The sequence below is a fragment of the Xyrauchen texanus genome, chromosome 27, assembly GCF_025860055.1.
Source record: "Xyrauchen texanus isolate HMW12.3.18 chromosome 27, RBS_HiC_50CHRs, whole genome shotgun sequence".
NCBI classification, from domain to species: domain Eukaryota; kingdom Metazoa; phylum Chordata; class Actinopteri; order Cypriniformes; family Catostomidae; genus Xyrauchen; species Xyrauchen texanus.
In genome coordinates, this window is record NC_068302.1 from 12,133,527 (window position 1) to 12,150,980 (window position 17,454).

General features: G+C 37.4%; 2 protein-coding genes across 2 annotated transcripts; one reads left to right on the forward strand and one right to left on the reverse strand.

The window, feature by feature from the left end:
* Nucleotides 1-426: 426 nt before the first annotated feature.
* LOC127621387 (U6 snRNA-associated Sm-like protein LSm1) lies at nucleotides 427-4,035 on the reverse strand. The gene is made up of 4 exons (XM_052094956.1): nucleotides 3,862-4,035; nucleotides 3,451-3,519; nucleotides 2,301-2,416; nucleotides 427-2,134 (listed from the first exon to the last, which is right to left on the reverse strand). Exons 1-4 carry the CDS (start codon nucleotides 3,905-3,907, stop codon nucleotides 1,964-1,966), a joined length of 402 nt encoding a protein of 133 aa, XP_051950916.1. The 5' UTR covers nucleotides 3,908-4,035; the 3' UTR covers nucleotides 427-1,963.
* A 237-nt stretch (nucleotides 4,036-4,272) lies between these two features.
* On the forward strand, nucleotides 4,273-15,898 carry LOC127621386 (BAG family molecular chaperone regulator 4-like). The gene is made up of 5 exons (XM_052094955.1): nucleotides 4,273-4,620; nucleotides 7,844-7,963; nucleotides 8,055-8,246; nucleotides 8,822-9,073; nucleotides 13,619-15,898. Exons 1-5 carry the CDS (start codon nucleotides 4,489-4,491, stop codon nucleotides 14,111-14,113), a joined length of 1,191 nt encoding a protein of 396 aa, XP_051950915.1. The 5' UTR covers nucleotides 4,273-4,488; the 3' UTR covers nucleotides 14,114-15,898.
* The last annotated feature ends 1,556 nt before the right edge of the window (nucleotides 15,899-17,454 follow it).

The following is a 17,454-nucleotide window of genomic DNA, read 5'->3' on the forward strand; positions in this document are numbered from 1 at the left end:
GTTTGCTGTGTTTATGTGCTTTTTGGAGCTTCAAAGATTTCTTCACCATTCATCTGCATCATATGAACCTACAGAGTGGAGATATTCTTCACACACATCTGGGATGGCATGAGGGTGAGAAATTATGAGAGAATTTTCCTTTTTGGGTGAACTATTCCTTTAAGGCCTTTTCATACTAAAGGCGAATTTATGACGCAATTTCAAACTGCGATAAAAATTTTAAGTAGAAACAATATATTCCAATGGAGATTTGCACAATGGTCGCGAACATTTGACAAAGCAAGATTTGGAACAGGTTTTTTTTATTATTATTATTGTTTTACTCGCCCAGCAATGAAATTCACTGACCAATAACATTTTACCAAAACCAAAGCTGTTTTGGCCACCGGCATTAAAGCTGAAGTGTTTAATTTCTGCGTCACCAAACGGCATTGAAAAAATAAATGCTGTTCCAACAGCTTTTCAAATACACCCTCCATCTGGCACTAGTCAAGAAAAAATAAATTATCCAACCCCAAACTCATGGCATCGGTCGAGCCGATGTTGCTGTGTCTAGTTGGGCTGCTACAAAACAAACAGCAATTTTGGTAAGCGCAATTGAGCCACAGTTTTACACTTTTTTTTGAGGAAATAAACTTACGAACTGCTTTCTTATAGTTCTTATATATATTAAGGGATATGGGAAAGTGTTATAACATAACAAAATGCACACACAGTAGGCCAACTACTATATAAATATAATATAAAAATAAAACTGCTCTGGACCAAAGAACACTGAAACAAACTGAAAATAGTATTTTAGCAACTGTATTTCAGACAGATCTATTATCATGATATAAGTATCACTATTCATGATGATAAAAAAGCACCTGCTCATTAGGATTAAATTATTTATGAGTGATAATCACCTGTTTGTTTTTTACAATAAATAAGGTAAACTTTTATAATCAAATTAATTTAGTGTATTACTGTAGTAATATTGCTCTTCTTTTGAGGTATTTATAAAAATAAAAACACAGCTGACAAGGAAAGATTTTTTTAGCGTCATATAAACATCAACACCTCTAGAGTTACCATTAAGCTCAACCTTTAACTTAAGGAAGCTAAAATAATGCATTTGCAGTTTAGTCAAATTTGTTCTCTGTAACTTTTGTCAAACATAATGTCTAACACAAGTGTAGATTCTAATGCCCTCCTCTCTAATAACGATTGCCTCAAAACTAAGCAAATACAAAATCACCCCCTAGCTACCAATTGATGCAAGGACATGTTTAACACGAAAGGCTTTGAATCTGGGCAGTAAGGCACTCAGGCACATACAAAACTTCTATATATCAAGGAAGTCTATGGCAATACAGTTAATTCTACATCTATAGGGGAAAAACATACTAATTGGTTAGTAAATATTTAATGTGCCCTCTGTGCTGATTGGTTTCTAAGAGAACTTCTGAAATACTCATCATAAAATACATCAAAGTTGTACATTAAATTCTGTTTGATATATGAAGTTTCTGAGAGGCAATGAACTATGTAAATTAAAGTACAAATATCTGCATCAATATAAAATAGGTTTAATAGAACAAAAATATTTTCAGTGTCGTTTCATGAGCTTCACATAATATTACCAACTTAATAACCATAGCGTCATATCTTGAACATAGTTAACACTGAAATAAACCATTCTTGTATATTATATCACGGTTTTACTCATTTTAAACTAAAAGCCAACAGGCCAAGTGCTTCAGTTTGGGCCATCATCCACTTCACTATGGTATCGGCATTACAAATATGTAGATGGTGGTCAATTCTCAAAATTCTGCCATTAGAGCAACTAGTAAAACAAAAATGTCTCTCGTCTTTCCTCTATTAAACAATCATAGCATAATTTTAAAGCTAGATTGTCTCATACCAAACATAACCACTGAATAAAACCAAAAATCGAAATCCTAAACTTGAAATTGTTTCAGAAATCATCTAATGTGTCAGCTTTAGGGATTGACAACCCTCGCTCTTTCACCGCCTGTAGCTTCAGTCTCTCTGACTCTTGCTTGGCTTGCTGTTCGGTCCGCTGTTCCTCAAGAATTTCCTCAATGGAAACTCTCTGGAGGATTTGATCGCATTCTTTATCCAGATCCTAAAAGGAGAAACAGCACAAGGTTAAACTTGAGTGGTAGGAAGGTTTCAGCGGAGTATTTGTTTCCTTATGACGTTCTGTCTTCTCATCATTCGCCACATGCCTTACAAATATTACACAATGTCAAAAAATCATCCCAAACAGAATATTGACCACCTGTACTTACTACTTCACCAAGCAAGACAACATTTTCTCCTCTGACCACGAATATCCCGCGAGGTATGTCACCGAATTTCTTACCAACATGGATACGTTCAACCGTTTGATGCAAAACTAAATTAGCTGTGGAGAAATAATGTAACAGGTTCATTGTTAAATGTAATGGTAATTTTGCAATAAAGTTAAAAAATCAGGTAAAATACTTTTAAGCCAATATAGATTGATAGGTCTGAAGTTATTGTATTTCATCAATTTAAAGTGATAGTTCACTCAAAAATAAAATTCTCTCATAATTTAATCAGTCTCATGCCATCCCAGATGCGTATGACTTTTTCTTCTGCTGAACACAAGCAAAGATTTTCAGAAGAATATTTCAGCTCTGTAGGTCCATACAATGAAAGTGAATGGTGGTCAGAACTATGAAGTGCAAAAAAGCAGTTAAACGCAGGATTAAGGTAATCCATATGACTACAGTGTTTAAATCCATGTCTTCAGAAGCCATATGATATGTGTGGGTGACAAACAGATCAATATTTCAGTCCTTTTTTCCTATAAATTCTCCTTCCTGCCCTGATATGCATGAAGAATGTGAATCGCCAAAAACAAGATGATGAAAACGAAAGTGGAGATTTATAGTAAAAAAAGGACTGAAATGTTTACCTGTTTCTCACCCACACATATCATATGGCTTCTGAAGACATGGATTTAACCACTGGAGTCTTATGGATTACTTTTATGCTGTATTTAGCTGCTTCTTGGAGCTTTAAAGTTCTGGCCACCATTCACTTGCATTGTAAGGACCTAGAGCTGAAATATTCTTCTAAAAATCTTTGTTTTTGTTCTGCTGAAGAAAGTCATACACATCTGGGATTTTGTGAGGGCGAGTACATGATGAGAAGTGTAATTTGTGGGTGAACCATCCCTTTTAGAGAAGCTGATATTTCCTAATATATAAAACACGGTGTTCAAAATGTGATTGAGCAGCAGCTGTGAGGTATGGCTTTGGTTTATAAACAGAGATAGAAGAATGCCTTAGTGGTTCCGCTTTGGACCAATATGTATTGTGAAAAACACTATACAAATAAATTAATCAATGGCTCCGCCATGTACACTGGAAGGCTGCTTGCAAAATTACAATGCCAACCCTTCATACATACCAAACTGATCTATGCTTCTTAGGATCCCAATCAACGTTCTGCCATCACGAAGTAAAACAAGGTGTTTTTCTGGAAAGTGGAGGGAAAAAATGCAATGTTAGTCACATGCATACTGTTGAACTTGAGATAAGGCTAGATTAAGTCTTTTGCGATGACACGAACACCTGCATTGAGGCCATCACTCACATACTTCACACTTATTCAAGATAAAGATCAAGATCTGCTTTAGTTGACTCATTAGGCCAGATAAACCTGTCGGACAAGAGCCAAGTGGCAATTGTTTTCTCAAACCTGTGCCTTCAACGTGACTTTTACATGCCTAAATAGCGAATATCATTACACAACGCCAACTGTGAATCCACTATTGTGAACTGACATACATTAAACCGAATTAAATTGTAGTTAACTTACTATCAATATCCTCGATGAGGCTCGCAGTCCCTGGCATGTAATTCATTTTGCTCACATTTGGGAGTTTTTTAATTTAAAGTATCGAGCCATGGAGCATTTCAAATATGTAACCACAGGACGTAACGCAGAACAAAGTGTTTCCGGTTCAGGTTAACCCTTTAAGCTCTCGCTCGTTATCGCTGGACGCGATGTGCTGGGGCACAGTCAAACATAGCTTTGAAATATTTTAAACGATGCCTTCAATGTCTCTCTTTACCTATGTATTTGGTTACATTAAATATTTTGACAAGCAAAGAATGGCAGAACAGGTAACTTCACGTCTGTTAAGTCATTATGGCGTCACAGCCTCTGCTCGTCTGCTATTGGACAGTTGAGCTGTCAATCACGACGCGTCGACGGACGGGATGAGCGGAATGACAGCGCCGTGCCAGAGAGCTCCGTGTCAACCAGACAAAATGGGAAATATATCCAGTTGAAGCGCTCAAACTACAGCATAATGGAAAACGTGGCAGAGGTCATCATCAAAGAGGGGTTTTGAAAAGAATATTTCTTTAATTCTAAATTGAACTGTGATTGACAGGCGGGAACGAGAACTCAAGAAACGAAGAGTTGGTGGTTTAGTCACGAATGGCTTTCGATTCAGTTGGCAGCGACAGAGGTGAGGCTGCGTGGATCATGCATCAGCAAATGCAGTCTGAGCCCAAATCATCCTGGCCTTCCAGCTACAACTCCGAAAACAATAACTGGAACAACGGCATGGTGAGTCTATGGACATACTGAAAGAATAGCCTATAATAGCTGGAACAGTAGTTATTCAATCGGCAAAACAACAAGATAAACGTCGCTAACTCAACTGTATGGCCCGCGAGTTTTCATAGTAAACACACGCTGACTGTTTGCATGGCAGTATTGTTGTCTACCGCTGTATGACTGCTGTTTATTGATGGAGTATTATTGAAGAACTCCAACTCTAATTTAACATGAATGTGACACGTGAACCCGTTGAACCGTGTCATTGGATCACTAATAAGCGATTATGTGACATACAGTTGAAGTCAGAAGTTTACATACACATAGGTTTTAGTCATTAAAACTCGTTTTTTAACCACTCCACAGATTTAATATTATCAAAATATAGTTTTGGCAAGTGATTTAGGATATCTGCTTTGTGCATGACACGAGTAAACTTTTCCAACAATTGTTTACAGACAAATTGTTTCATTTTTAATTGACTATATCACAATTTCAGTGGGTCAGAAGCATAAATACATGAAGTTAAAAGTTCAAGTTGCCTTTAAGCAGCTTGGAAAATTACAGAACATTATGTCAAGCCTTTAGGCAATTAGCTTCTGATAGGAGGTGTACTGAATTGTAGGTGTACCTGTGGATGTAATTTAAGGCCTACCTTCAAACTCAGTGCCTCTTTACTTGACATCATGGGTAAATCAAAAGAAATCAGCCAAGACTTCAGAGAGAAAAAAAAATTGTGGACCTCCACAAGTCTGGTTCATCCTTGGGCACAATTTCCAAACACCTGAAGGTACCACGTTCATCTGTACAAACAGTAGTACATGGGACCACGCGGCCATCGTACTGCTCAGGAAGGAGACTCATTCTGTCTCCTAGAGATGAATGTAGTTTGGTGCGAAAAGTGCAAATCAATCCCAGAAAAACAGCAAAGGACCTTGTGAAGATGGTGGAGGAAACATGTAGACAAGTATCTATATCTACAGTAAAACAAGCCCTATATTGGCATAAACTGAAAGGCTGCTCAGCAAGGAAGAAGCCACTGCTCCAAAACTGCCATAAAAAAGCCAGATTACAGTTTGCAAGTGCACATGGGGACAAAGATTTTACTTTTGGAGAAATGTCCTCTGATCTGATGCGACCAAAACATTTTACTGTTTGGCCATAACGACCATCGTTATATGTAGAGGATAAAGGGAGAGGCTTGCAAGCCGAAGAACACAATCTCAACCTTGAAGCATTGGGGTGGCAGCAGCATGTTGTGGGTGTGCGTTGCTGCAGGAGGGACTGGTGCACTTCACAAAATAGATGGCAACATGAGAAAATTATGTGGATACATGGAAGCAACATCTCAAGACATCAGCCAGGTAGTTATAGTAAAATGGACAATGACCCCAAGCATACCTACAAAGTTGTGGCAAAATGGCTTAAGGACAACAAGGTCAAGGTATTGGAGTGGCCATCACAAAGCCCTGATCTCAATCTGATAGAAAATTTGATGGCAGAACTGAAAAAGCATGTGCGATCAAGGAGGCCTACAAACCTGACTCTGTTACACCAGTTCTGTCTGGAGGAATGGGCCAAAATTCCAGCAACTTATTGTGAGAAGTTTGTGGAAGGCTACCCAAACAGTTTGACCAAGTTAAGCAATTTAAAGGAAATGCTACCAAATACTAACAAAGTGTATGTAAACTTCTGACCCACTGGGAATGTGATGAAAGAGATACAAGCTGAAAAATAATTATTTCTACTATTATTCAGACATTTCACATTCTTAAAATAAAGTAGTGATCCTATCTGACCTAAGACAGGGAATGTTTTCTACGATTAAATGTCATGAATTGTGAAAAACGGAGTATTTGGCTAAGATGTATGTAAACTTCTAATATCAACTGTATGACAGAGTTATCTGGCTCAAGGACACAATGTTGATAGAGCAGGATCTCAGGCACTCTTGAGTCTCTGTGCAACTTCTAAATAGATTTGATCATGGAAAGTGTCCGTTATCACTCTGGTAACCAGTGGTATTCAGTATTACTAGGCCCATACTGAGTCTGCAGACTTTTTTGTGTTAATCTGTGGAGTGGAAAAGATTTAAAGGAATATAGTTCAGTACAAGTTTAGCTCAATTGACAGCATTTGTGAAATAATATTGATTGCCACAAAAATTTATTTAGACTCGTCCCTCCTTTTCTTTAAAAAAGTAAAAATCTGGGTTACAGTGAGACACTTACAATAAAAGTGAATGGGGTCAATCCATAAACGTTAAAATACTCACTTTTTAAAAAAATATAGCCACAAGATGTAAACCTGATTTACATCAGGAAGATGGTGTTATGGATGTTAACATGATTGTAGTTTGATAAAATCACATACTGTTCTGTGTAAAGTTGTAGCCAATTTTACAACTTTGTTGCCATGACGAAGTCAACAAACCCTAAAACGACTGTAAAAATGATATAAACAATTTTACAGTTTAAATAATACATGCATTTTAACAGAATAATTAATGTTAGTGCTTTTATAATATTATAAGCTTCAAATTCTGCTTTGAACCCTCTAAATATTGTCCCCATTCACTTCCATTGTAAGTGCCTCACTGTAACCTCAATATTTTACTAAAAAAAAAAGTAGGGATGAGTTAAAATACATTTTTGTGGTAATCAAAATCATGTCACAAATGCTGTCGATTGAGCTATTCTTTTATTGAACCCGGAATATTCCTTTAACATGCAGAGATTTACGTTTTGACATTGATTATGTATTTTCTCTTTGAAAGTGTTTTTAGGAAGCCACAGATTTTAAAAATCTAGATTTTTTTTAAGCATATTTTGTTTTGAGGTGAATTTTGAGTGATTTTAGCAAGATGCAACATTCAATATGCGATTTATGCCCAACCAAAACTGTTTATGTAAGACAGTTCAAAGTCTCAGCTAATGTTATGTGTAATATTTTATCATAACAGTCAGTTTGCATTTCTGCTTCGCTGGGTCTCTGAAGGTTAAACATTAGTAAAATGTGTTAAATGGTGTTGAGAGTACTAAACTATAGGACACTATACTTAGTGAAATGTGAAAGCATTTTCAAATTAGCTAAAATATTACAAGCAAACATGCATGGGGTGGAGGATGTAAGTGAGGGCTGTTCTGCAGTGGATATCCTGACGATTCAGGTTTGTGATTTGATAATGCGCATACAAAATTTTACACATCTCTTTGTCCAATTTTTATTTCAGGAATCTGCGTATCCTGGTTACTCAAACTATTGGTATCCCCAGACGCACGCGGCAGTACCCTACGGCAATACCTACCCTGCTGGAACAGAGGTCAGCGGACAAGTGCCATATAATCCCCAGGTACTGCCAACACTTGGTCTTATGTAACACCCTCTGTCAGTTAAATGCATAACAGACGTATCTCGCTCCACTCTACTGTGGCCTTTTTCAGGCAATGTCAGCCTATCCCAATGGGGTGTACAATCCAGGGCAATACTCCACGAATATGCTACATCCTTCCAATCCGTTCTACTGCAGTGATCAGGTTCCTTCAAGACAACCTCAGTATCACAACCAGGCCTGTCCTGATCAAAATGCAGGGGTCGCAGCTCCTCCCCCCTACCCTGTGCCACACTGTCAAGGGGTAAATGGAATCAAATATGGGCATAACATGCTTGAATATTTTGCCTCATACAAATACTTTCATTGTCCCATTCAAAGTAATCCTAATGTTAACAGTTATTAGTAATGAAATGTGATCGTTATAAGTTAAAGAATGTTATAAGCATTTTCTATGTACACACTGTAGCTAAATACATTTACCAATCCTCTTCTGATTGCCTCTTCGGAGTTTAGTTATTTAGGGGAGTGACAACTGCAACAACTGTTCACACCAGAAAAATTCAGGTTCATCCATGTTTCTTGTTCACAGGTGCGAGACGCTATCAAGTTTATTACTTCTTTTCTATATCAATCATCGCAATTTTGGGAGTGACTCAGTTTTCTGTGCACACAGAATGATAATTTAGGGGATTCACTCCTGCATTTAAATTCGGTTGTCACTTCCCAAACTTTGCAGTGTTTACATAGGAAGTGTTCTTCTGAACTTGACTGCATATTGTCTTACTGAAACAAAAACAAAGGATATTAATTAACTTATACATATCTAACGTGTAATCTGCAGTATTACAGTACATTACATCTGGTCTTTCCTGTTAGGCTCCTGGCTACCCTCCAGGATCTTACCCACACTATGGAGAAGGGTGTCCTCCGAACCCCTCCTACCCCAACCAGCAGCCCATGCTTTCAAGACCCCAGCATGAGGCCTGGTCCCACCCTGGAGGGTATGGGCCTGCACCCCCCCAACAGCAATGGCCGTCCAATACCCAGACACCTCACTATGGTAACCATGTGCGACCGCCTCACCCCCCGCCATGGCAAGGACCTGCACCGCCTCCATATGAACACAAGGTATTTGCGATGTTTCGAAAATGTATTATTATACGGATAGTAGGGATGCACCAATGTATCAGCTGCCGGCCAATTAATGACCAAAAATAAAACCATCGGCTAATCAGTTTAAGTATGAAAACGATGATATGAAAAATAATGGTTCATTTATAATTAATTATCACACTTTTTAAAAACTTTAGGAATTCAAATGCACAATCCAGAAATAATGATGTAGAAGGGCTCCACTGAATGTAGAAAGGTTGGCACTCCAAAGAAGATGTAATATTTCATTTTTATTCTTTCTCGTTCTCACATTAATGAGGAAAAACCATCGTTAAGTGACACTTGTAAAAGCGGCACTTACATATACATGAAGAAGTAAAACCATCCAAACGCTTTCAACAGATCCAATCCATGTTCAATGGAAATTACTTATTAGAACAAAAGCTTTTGTTCCATTTTGTACATTTTAAAAACACAATTCCTGAGCAAAACAGTGATCTGATTACAAACTAAGGTAAGTGGCTAAATATCTGTCTTGGCCAATAGTTATGTTAAAATCGAAATCGTTAAAATTTTTTTTAAAATCTCTGCAACCTATATGGATAGTTCACCCAATATGAAAATTCTGCTCCAAACATTTTTGACATTTTCAATTTGACTTATTATCTTTCAATGAACATCTTTTGTGGTCCACAGGGTTTGGAATAACACAACTGTGAGTAAATGATGACAGGATTTTCATATTGGGTGAACTATACATGTACTGTTTGTCAGGGGTGTAAAAGGACAATTATAGGGTTTTTCTTGCATTCAAAAAAAATTCAATGGCCACTTTAAGAAGCCAATTTAATTATATGAATTAAGGGGGGAATAAGTAATCAGCAAAATATGAGAGAGCAACTCCCCCTGTCCTTTTGTGAATATCGTGGTAGCTTTATGTCTTCTTGTAGTTTCCAAGCAACTGGTACGAGTGGTAAAAGGTCATGAGTCCAAAGACATTAATCTCTGTCAAGGTTTATCATTCATCTCTATCAGGAGTCAAGGAAAAGTTATTGGAAAAAAAAATACAATTGATACTATGGTAGATCATAAAAATGACATGATGAATTATAACATGTTGGCATCTAAGATTGAATTATCTTAGTTAGGAAAAGTGTGTGATTTACATTTCCCTGACACTTTAGCAAACACACAGTAGAGAAGCTTATAACTGTTGCTGGAATGTTCCAATCGTTAAACAGAGATCAAATATCGGCAATGAACACTTAGACCTTTCAAATTATATATAGTTTGTCAAAATTATAAAATGTTTGGATGGTACATTATACAGTAAATGTAAACATACTATGTAAACAAAGTGACGCAGTGTCATGCATGGATACAGTGAGCTCCAAGAGTGGTTTCATGAAGTGAGTGCTGTGTTAACCTCTTGTAACCCTCTCCAAAACTGATTACATAATGGAGCTTAATTCTCCCACTATCAAAAGGCTTTACTGTACATCAGACTGCTTTCATATACAGTGGCAAGAAAAAGTATGTGAACCCTTTGGAATTAGCTTGTTTTCTGCATTAATTGGTCATACACTGTGATCTCATCCTCATCAAAGCCACAAGTATAGACAAACACAGTGGGCTTAAAGGTTCTGTAAGTTATTTATTTATTTATTTTTCATGGAAAGTATGCAAAACATTTTCCTACTCCCTGAAAGATATTAATGAAATAAGTGCACTGAGATATTTTACCAGTCTCTGTGATAACTCTAGACTCTGCAAACAGCAAACAAAAATGTGTCCACGGATTATGACACTTTCTGTCTGTCAATCATTTTGTAGGTTTTCATAGTATTGTAGTTGCAGCGAATTATTGAGGCATAATGCATTTTTATGCCATGTTGTTCATAACCGTTGTCAGTTGAGGGCGCTATTTTCTGGTCTCAATAAATCTCATTTTGGGATCTTTGGAGTTTTTAAAAGAGGGGGTGTGGCTAATCCCAACGGCTCAGCCTCGTGGATGTAGATTGGTTGAAATCGCTGGCAGCACCTTTAAGCTAACAACACACAAACAATTATAATCTTTCATATCTTTATTGAACACATCCCATTAAACATTTACAGTGCTGTGAAAAAGGAATTGAAAGGGTAACTAAACCCTAAACCAACTTTTTTTAGTTAATGATCTGTAAGCATGGGGCTTTATTAGTACTGGTCATTGATTCAAGTAATTTTTTTGACATTTGTGTATAAAGTGTTTTAATTCTACAATATATGGTGTAAAAACGTCTGAGTGCTGCCCTCTTCAGGTTGAATGGTGGCTACTGCAGTTGAATTTTCCTATTGGCTGTTGCGGTACTTCGTGACGTAAGCGGTGACAGCTGACATAAGCAGGTTCCAGCTCACCACGCCAGATTCATGTACATGTCGTCTTGCGACCGTGTGAGGAATAATAATAACATAGAGTCTGACAGCAGCTGTCAATTAATCCGTCACTACGAGTCTCAGGTGCCAAAAAAAAAAATAACAATAAACAGCTGAAGACTTGAAGAAATCATTGGAAGTGGTTAATACCTTTTTAATGAGTCTACTATACAGAAAACTTTAAACAGGCATGGTGTTCATGGCAGGACACCACAAAGGAAACCGCTGCTTTACAAAAAAAAAAACATTTGTGCGCACACAAATGTTGCCAAAGACTACCTTGACATTTCACAACGCTGCTGGGAAAATGTTTTGAGGACTGATGAATCTAAGGTTTAATTGGTTGGGAAGAACACTCAGCACTAAATATAGCCTAATAAGTGAATAGCATACCAATGGTGAAGTATGGTGGAGGGAGCATCAGGATTTGGGGTTGCTTTGCTGATTCAGGGCTTGCACTGCTTGAGGGAAAATATAATATAGCATAATGTCAGGGTGACTGTGTGCCAGCTGAAGCTCAGTAGAAATTGGGCGATGCAGAAGGACAATGACCATAAGCAGCAAAGTAAATCCACTACATAATGGCTTCATAAAATGAAAATCCATCTATTGGAGTGACCCAGTCAGAGCCCAGACCTTAACCCAATAGAGATGCTGTTGAATGACCCTCAAGAAAGCCATTTACACCAGACATCCAAAGAATATGGTTGAGCTGAAGCAGTTCTGTAAAGGAGAATGGACCAAATTCCATCTAAACGTCGTGCAGGTCTAATTTCAGCTACCGGAAATGTTTTGTTGAGATTATTGCTGCCAAAAGAGGATCAACAAGTTATTAAATCCAAGGGTTCACATACTTTTTCCACAGCACTGTAAATGTTTCATGGGATGTGTTTAGTAAAGATATGAAAGATTAGAATTGTTTATGTGTTGTTAGCTTAAGCACATTGTGTTTGTATATACTTGTGACTGATGAAGATGAGATCACATTTTATGAGCAATTAATGCAGAAAACCAGCTAATTCCAAAATCTTAATTCCAGTAACATGACTTTCAGTTTTTCAAAAAGATTACACTTCCCAATTGGATTTCCAAGTTAAAATGCAGCATATCCGCCACAACATTAAAACCACCTGCCTAATATTGTGTTGATCCCACTTATTGTAGAGACTATTGTCTGTGAAAATCCCAGGAGATCAGCAGTTACTGAAATACTCAAACCAGCCCGTCTGGCACCAACAATCATGCCACGGTCCAAATAATTGAGGACACCCCCCCACCCCCCCTCTGGGCTCTGACTGGGTCACTCCAATAGATGGATTTTAATTTTTTGAAGCCATTATGTAGTGGATTTACTTTGCTGCTTATGGTCATTGTCCTTCTGCATCGCCCAATTTCTACTGAGCTTCAGCTGGCACACAGTCACCCTGACATTATGCTATATTGGTTAACATTAACTGAAGCTCCTGACCTGTTCATATATTATGCATGCATACAGTTTAATAAAAGCAATTAAGGGGTCATTCACACAGAATGCTTTCAGGCATTAAAAACAGCTGGACGCAGCCCAACAAATGGAATGGAACTCTGTGAATTCAAATGCACAATCCAGAAATAATAATAACAACAATATATAGACGCTTTGGCACTCGTAAGAATATTTAATTAGGATTCTTTCTCGTTCTGATTTTAATGTGGGAAAAAAATCCATAAACGGACATGACAGTTGTGAAAACGGCACTTACTTACAGGCTACACGATGCGGGAAACCATCCAAAGCGCTTTGAAACCAGCAGACTTTGACTTCTGAGACATCGGTATGATATTTATTAATGCTACATGATTGATTTAATTAACATTAAAATTGCAGTATGGCTTTGTGCGATTACTAAACCTTAAAAGACTGCGTTTTAAACAGCAAAAACAGAGCAAATATTTTCTAGAAGTGCAAATGTCAATCATGTTATCATATTTATTTATTTTTTATCTTGTTATTATATTTCACTTTTGATCTCTTTAAAAGAGACCCAATCCATTATTGTTTTATTTTTTTTTATTATTTTTTTTTTTAAGATTTCCTAATTAAAACGGTGATCTGATGACACTGATCTATTACTAATATGAACACTAAATATTTCTCTCTCTTAGGATCCACCTTATCACGGTCAACCTCATGTGCACTCTCGAAACCAGCCTACAGGCCCCAAACCACGTGCCAGCACCTCAAATCAAACCCTGCCCAAACCTGCCCAATTCTGCGCTCCCCCTCAAATCTACAACAACACTCCCTCTGGAGGTGGAGGATCCAAGGGGAGTGCTGATCCCAAACCAGCTCAGAGTGAGCAACCTCCAGCGTCTTCCCGCTATGATTCGTCCACCCCTGCCCCGCTGAGCGATAATCCCAGCCTGGCTCGAGTCCAGCAGGTTCTGGCCAGAGTCCAGCTCCTCCAGGAGGATGTGGACGAGTTTGTGGGGAAAAAGATGGATAAGAGCTACCGATGCCTGGAGGAGCTTTTGACAAAAGAGCTGCTGGAATTGGACTCAGTGGAGACAAACGGCCTGGACGTCGTTCGACAGGCTCGTAAAGAGGCCGTTCAAAAGATCCAGGCAATCTTGGACCGTCTTGAGAAAAAGGCTTTCTAATAATAGGGTGGATTGATTTTGGTTCTGGCCGTATATGTGGTTGATTGTCTGGGTTATTTGTTGATTAGACTTGTTTTTTCACAGATTAGGTTTGGCAGTTTTAAATGTGTTATTTTTGAGTTGTGTACCCTAAATATGATAATGTATTATTCCAAATCCAGGCATCCCTTTTCATTGCAGTGCCATACTCTAACCTGATCTGCCATCCAACAAAGAGCAGTGGCTTTCTGACATCTACTCAGAATTAAACAGAAGTCTGCTCTGCACTTGCATGTCATTGCATAACACTGACTTAAGATGTTCTTATGGTTTTTTTCTTGAGTCTATTCAGGCAAAAAAAAAAAAAAACAGACAAAAAAGAGCTAACTTAGTTGCATATTAATATTTCCAGGGTTTTTTGGTAGCACAAATACTTTTTTACTAGATTTAGATCGTCCATCTCTCATTTTGCACTTTGATTACTACTTTATTGTTTACCACCGCTATTATACCAATAATTTTTATTTGATTGAAAAATAGCTTGAATATTAAATAAAGGAAGTATCAGTCTTTTGTCAACTCCCTCTCGATCACTTTCAGTTTGACTCATTTTTCTTTTCTTTTGTTTCATTTAGTCCACTTCTTCATGGAAATATATGTTTAACTAATCAGATTACACAATTCATTTTTGAACCTGATCATGAATCTGTCTTGTCCAAACTGAGTGTCACAATCCCCGCAGCATGGACAGATCTATGTCTAGCACTCAAACCGCCGTTGGTTCCTTTCCCCTGCTAGTCTTGTTCTTTGTTTTCAAGTTATCTTTCTCTCTTAGGTCTGCACCTGGATTTTAAAGACTCTGTGAAATCAAATTGGGAGTTTTCTGGCTTTTGGTTGTATTTAGAGTTCATTGGAGCCTAAACATAATCACGTCAAACAGCTGCTGTTTTTCTATGCTGTTGTCACTTCCTTTGTAAACCTGCATCATGATTTACGTTTTAGTATTTGGCCTTTGTATTAACATGATTGTTAACATCCTGTTGTTCTGCAGATTGTTTGTTCCTTTTCTTTTGTTAGAAAGACTTGCTCTGTAGCTGATACGGGTGCTGGTGGCCAGTATCATGACTAATCTGTGGGCCTCAATACATTGTTTAGAGTCCAGCATGAGGCTTTTTTAACAAAAGACATTATGGAATAATGTACAGTTTATAGCTGAAGGTCTGGAGTTGGGATATGGATTATGGACAGACCATCTTCATCATGGAATGGAACAAAAAACGTGTACCCTTTAACGTCACTACATATAATACTTTGCACCAAAGTCACTTGCATCATAGACCGTTCAACAGGTCTTCCTCCTAGCGCAAGGATTTTGTGACTGTTTTGTAACAAGGAAAAACAGTGCCATAATATCAGCAGGTGCTTTTTCATATGAGAAAACTAAAGTACTGTATATCTAATATACACACACACACACAAAACTGCAAATCAACTGAGCTCAGCATGAAGTCTCAAATTGAATGTTTATCTTTATGTGTTCTCTCTCTTTCTGTAAATGATCTCTTATGTATACCTGAAATTGTTATTAGATTAATCTTTACAGAAAAAATTGTGTTAAGAACAAAAAGTGTATATTTGTATAACAAACGTACTGAAAACACAGAAACTCCAAATAAGGACCAAATCTTGCCTGCTTGAGTCCCTGTTGTAATGCATGTGTTGAACACAAGAGGGGGCTGTTTATAATGTTTTAGGACCGAATAAGGTCAACTGACTGTTGGGTTACTCATATTAAAATTTAAGACATTCAAATTAGTGTGCTGTCTTTTCAAAGCATACTTTCCAGTAGGTAACATATTTATTTAAATGTATAGCTAGCTTCTCTTCTGTTATCTATTTTGAGAAGTAGATTGCCTGTAAAAACTGAAGATATTCACTTGCAGACTTCTCACAAGAAAAGAAATTGGTCTTTATCCCAAAAGCTATCATAACGAGTTATCCCTATCAAGTTAAAGGGGTCATGAAGTGCTATTTTTTATTATTTTATTATCTTCCCTGTGGTCCACTGATAATGTTATGAATGTTTGCACCAAAACAGTTACAATTTAGTACTCTATGATCATTTTCCACCCTGTTTTTGGCCCTCTGTCTGAAACGCTCGGTTTTGGCATATGCTCCTCCCCAAAATGTCAAAGTACATGATATTTAGACCTAAATGACAAAGTACTGCTCTGATTGGATAACATAATGTAGCCACTCAAATTCAATAAACTCAGTCTGAAGACAATTAACCTTTAGATGAACTATGCCATTAACGAACATTCCAACATTCTTATTATAAAAATGTTAACTTATAATTATTTATATATATATATATATATATATATATATATATATATATATACACACACACACACAGTGTATATAATACAAATTAAGAGTGCGGCCCTCGAAGGTACAGGGATCCAGCTTTGCCCCCCTGACCTTTCCAAATTTTAGCAGCCCTGGTCTAGTGAATGAAGATATGAATAAAGTCTAAATAAATGTGATTATCTTTTTAAGATTTTGGAATTATACAGGTTCAGGAATACTTTTATTGGTTGGATTAAGTTACTTTATAGACACCCGGTACCAGTGGTACAAACAAATTGATTAATTTCAGATTATTTTACTCTGGATGGGGCACCCGGCAGGGATGCCCTCTTTCCCCATTATTGTTCTGTCTTGCCCTGGAACCATTAGCAGCCGCTTTAAGAAAGGAGGATAATTTTCCTGGGGTGGTGGCAGGAGGTGTGGCGCATAAGCTTTTGCTTTACGCAGATTATATTTTATTATTCTACTAGATCTATGCCTTGCCTCCACAGAATTATTCATTCTCAGATACTGATTTTTTTCTCAGGATACAGATTCAATTGGTCTAAATCCAAAGCTTTGTCTCTAACAGCGTGCCCAGTATCGGCTTTTCAGCCGGGCACCTTCCAGTGGCCAAAACAGGGCATTAAGTATTTGGGTATTTTATTCCCAGCAAATTTGTGTGATTTAGTTATTTAATTTTGACCCTTTAATAAAAAGGTTTTCGAGTGATCTGGGCCGGTGGGCTTCATTATATTTATCTATGATTGGGAAGGTTAATGTTATTAATATGAACTGTATTCCAAAATTCAACTACCTGCTACAATCTCTCCCTGTAGATGACCCCCCTCTCTAATTTCAAGCAATTTGATAACATAGCGAAGTCCTTCATTTGGAATGGTAAACATCCAAAATTACATTTCAGTAAGCTGCATAGGATGATTGAGAGAGTTGGGCTAGGCCTACCAAAGATTTTGTTTTATTATTCTGCATTTGGTCTCAGACATTTG

Coding starts and splice junctions, on each gene's coding strand:
- LOC127621387 (XM_052094956.1), bottom strand. CDS start 3,907: ATGAATTACATGCCAGGGACTGCGAGCCTCATCGAGGATATTGATA. Junction 3,520..3,861: donor CCTCATCGAGGATATTGATA/GTAAGTTAACTA, acceptor TCCACTTTCCAG/AAAAACACCTTGTTTTACTT. Junction 2,417..3,450: donor AAGAAGCATAGATCAGTTTG/GTATGTATGAAG, acceptor ATTTCTCCACAG/CTAATTTAGTTTTGCATCAA.
- LOC127621386 (XM_052094955.1), top strand. CDS start 4,489: ATGGCTTTCGATTCAGTTGGCAGCGACAGAGGTGAGGCTGCGTGGATC. Junction 4,621..7,843: donor ATAACTGGAACAACGGCATG/GTGAGTCTATGG, acceptor TTTTTATTTCAG/GAATCTGCGTATCCTGGTTA. Junction 9,074..13,618: donor CGCCTCCATATGAACACAAG/GTATTTGCGATG, acceptor TCTCTCTCTTAG/GATCCACCTTATCACGGTCA.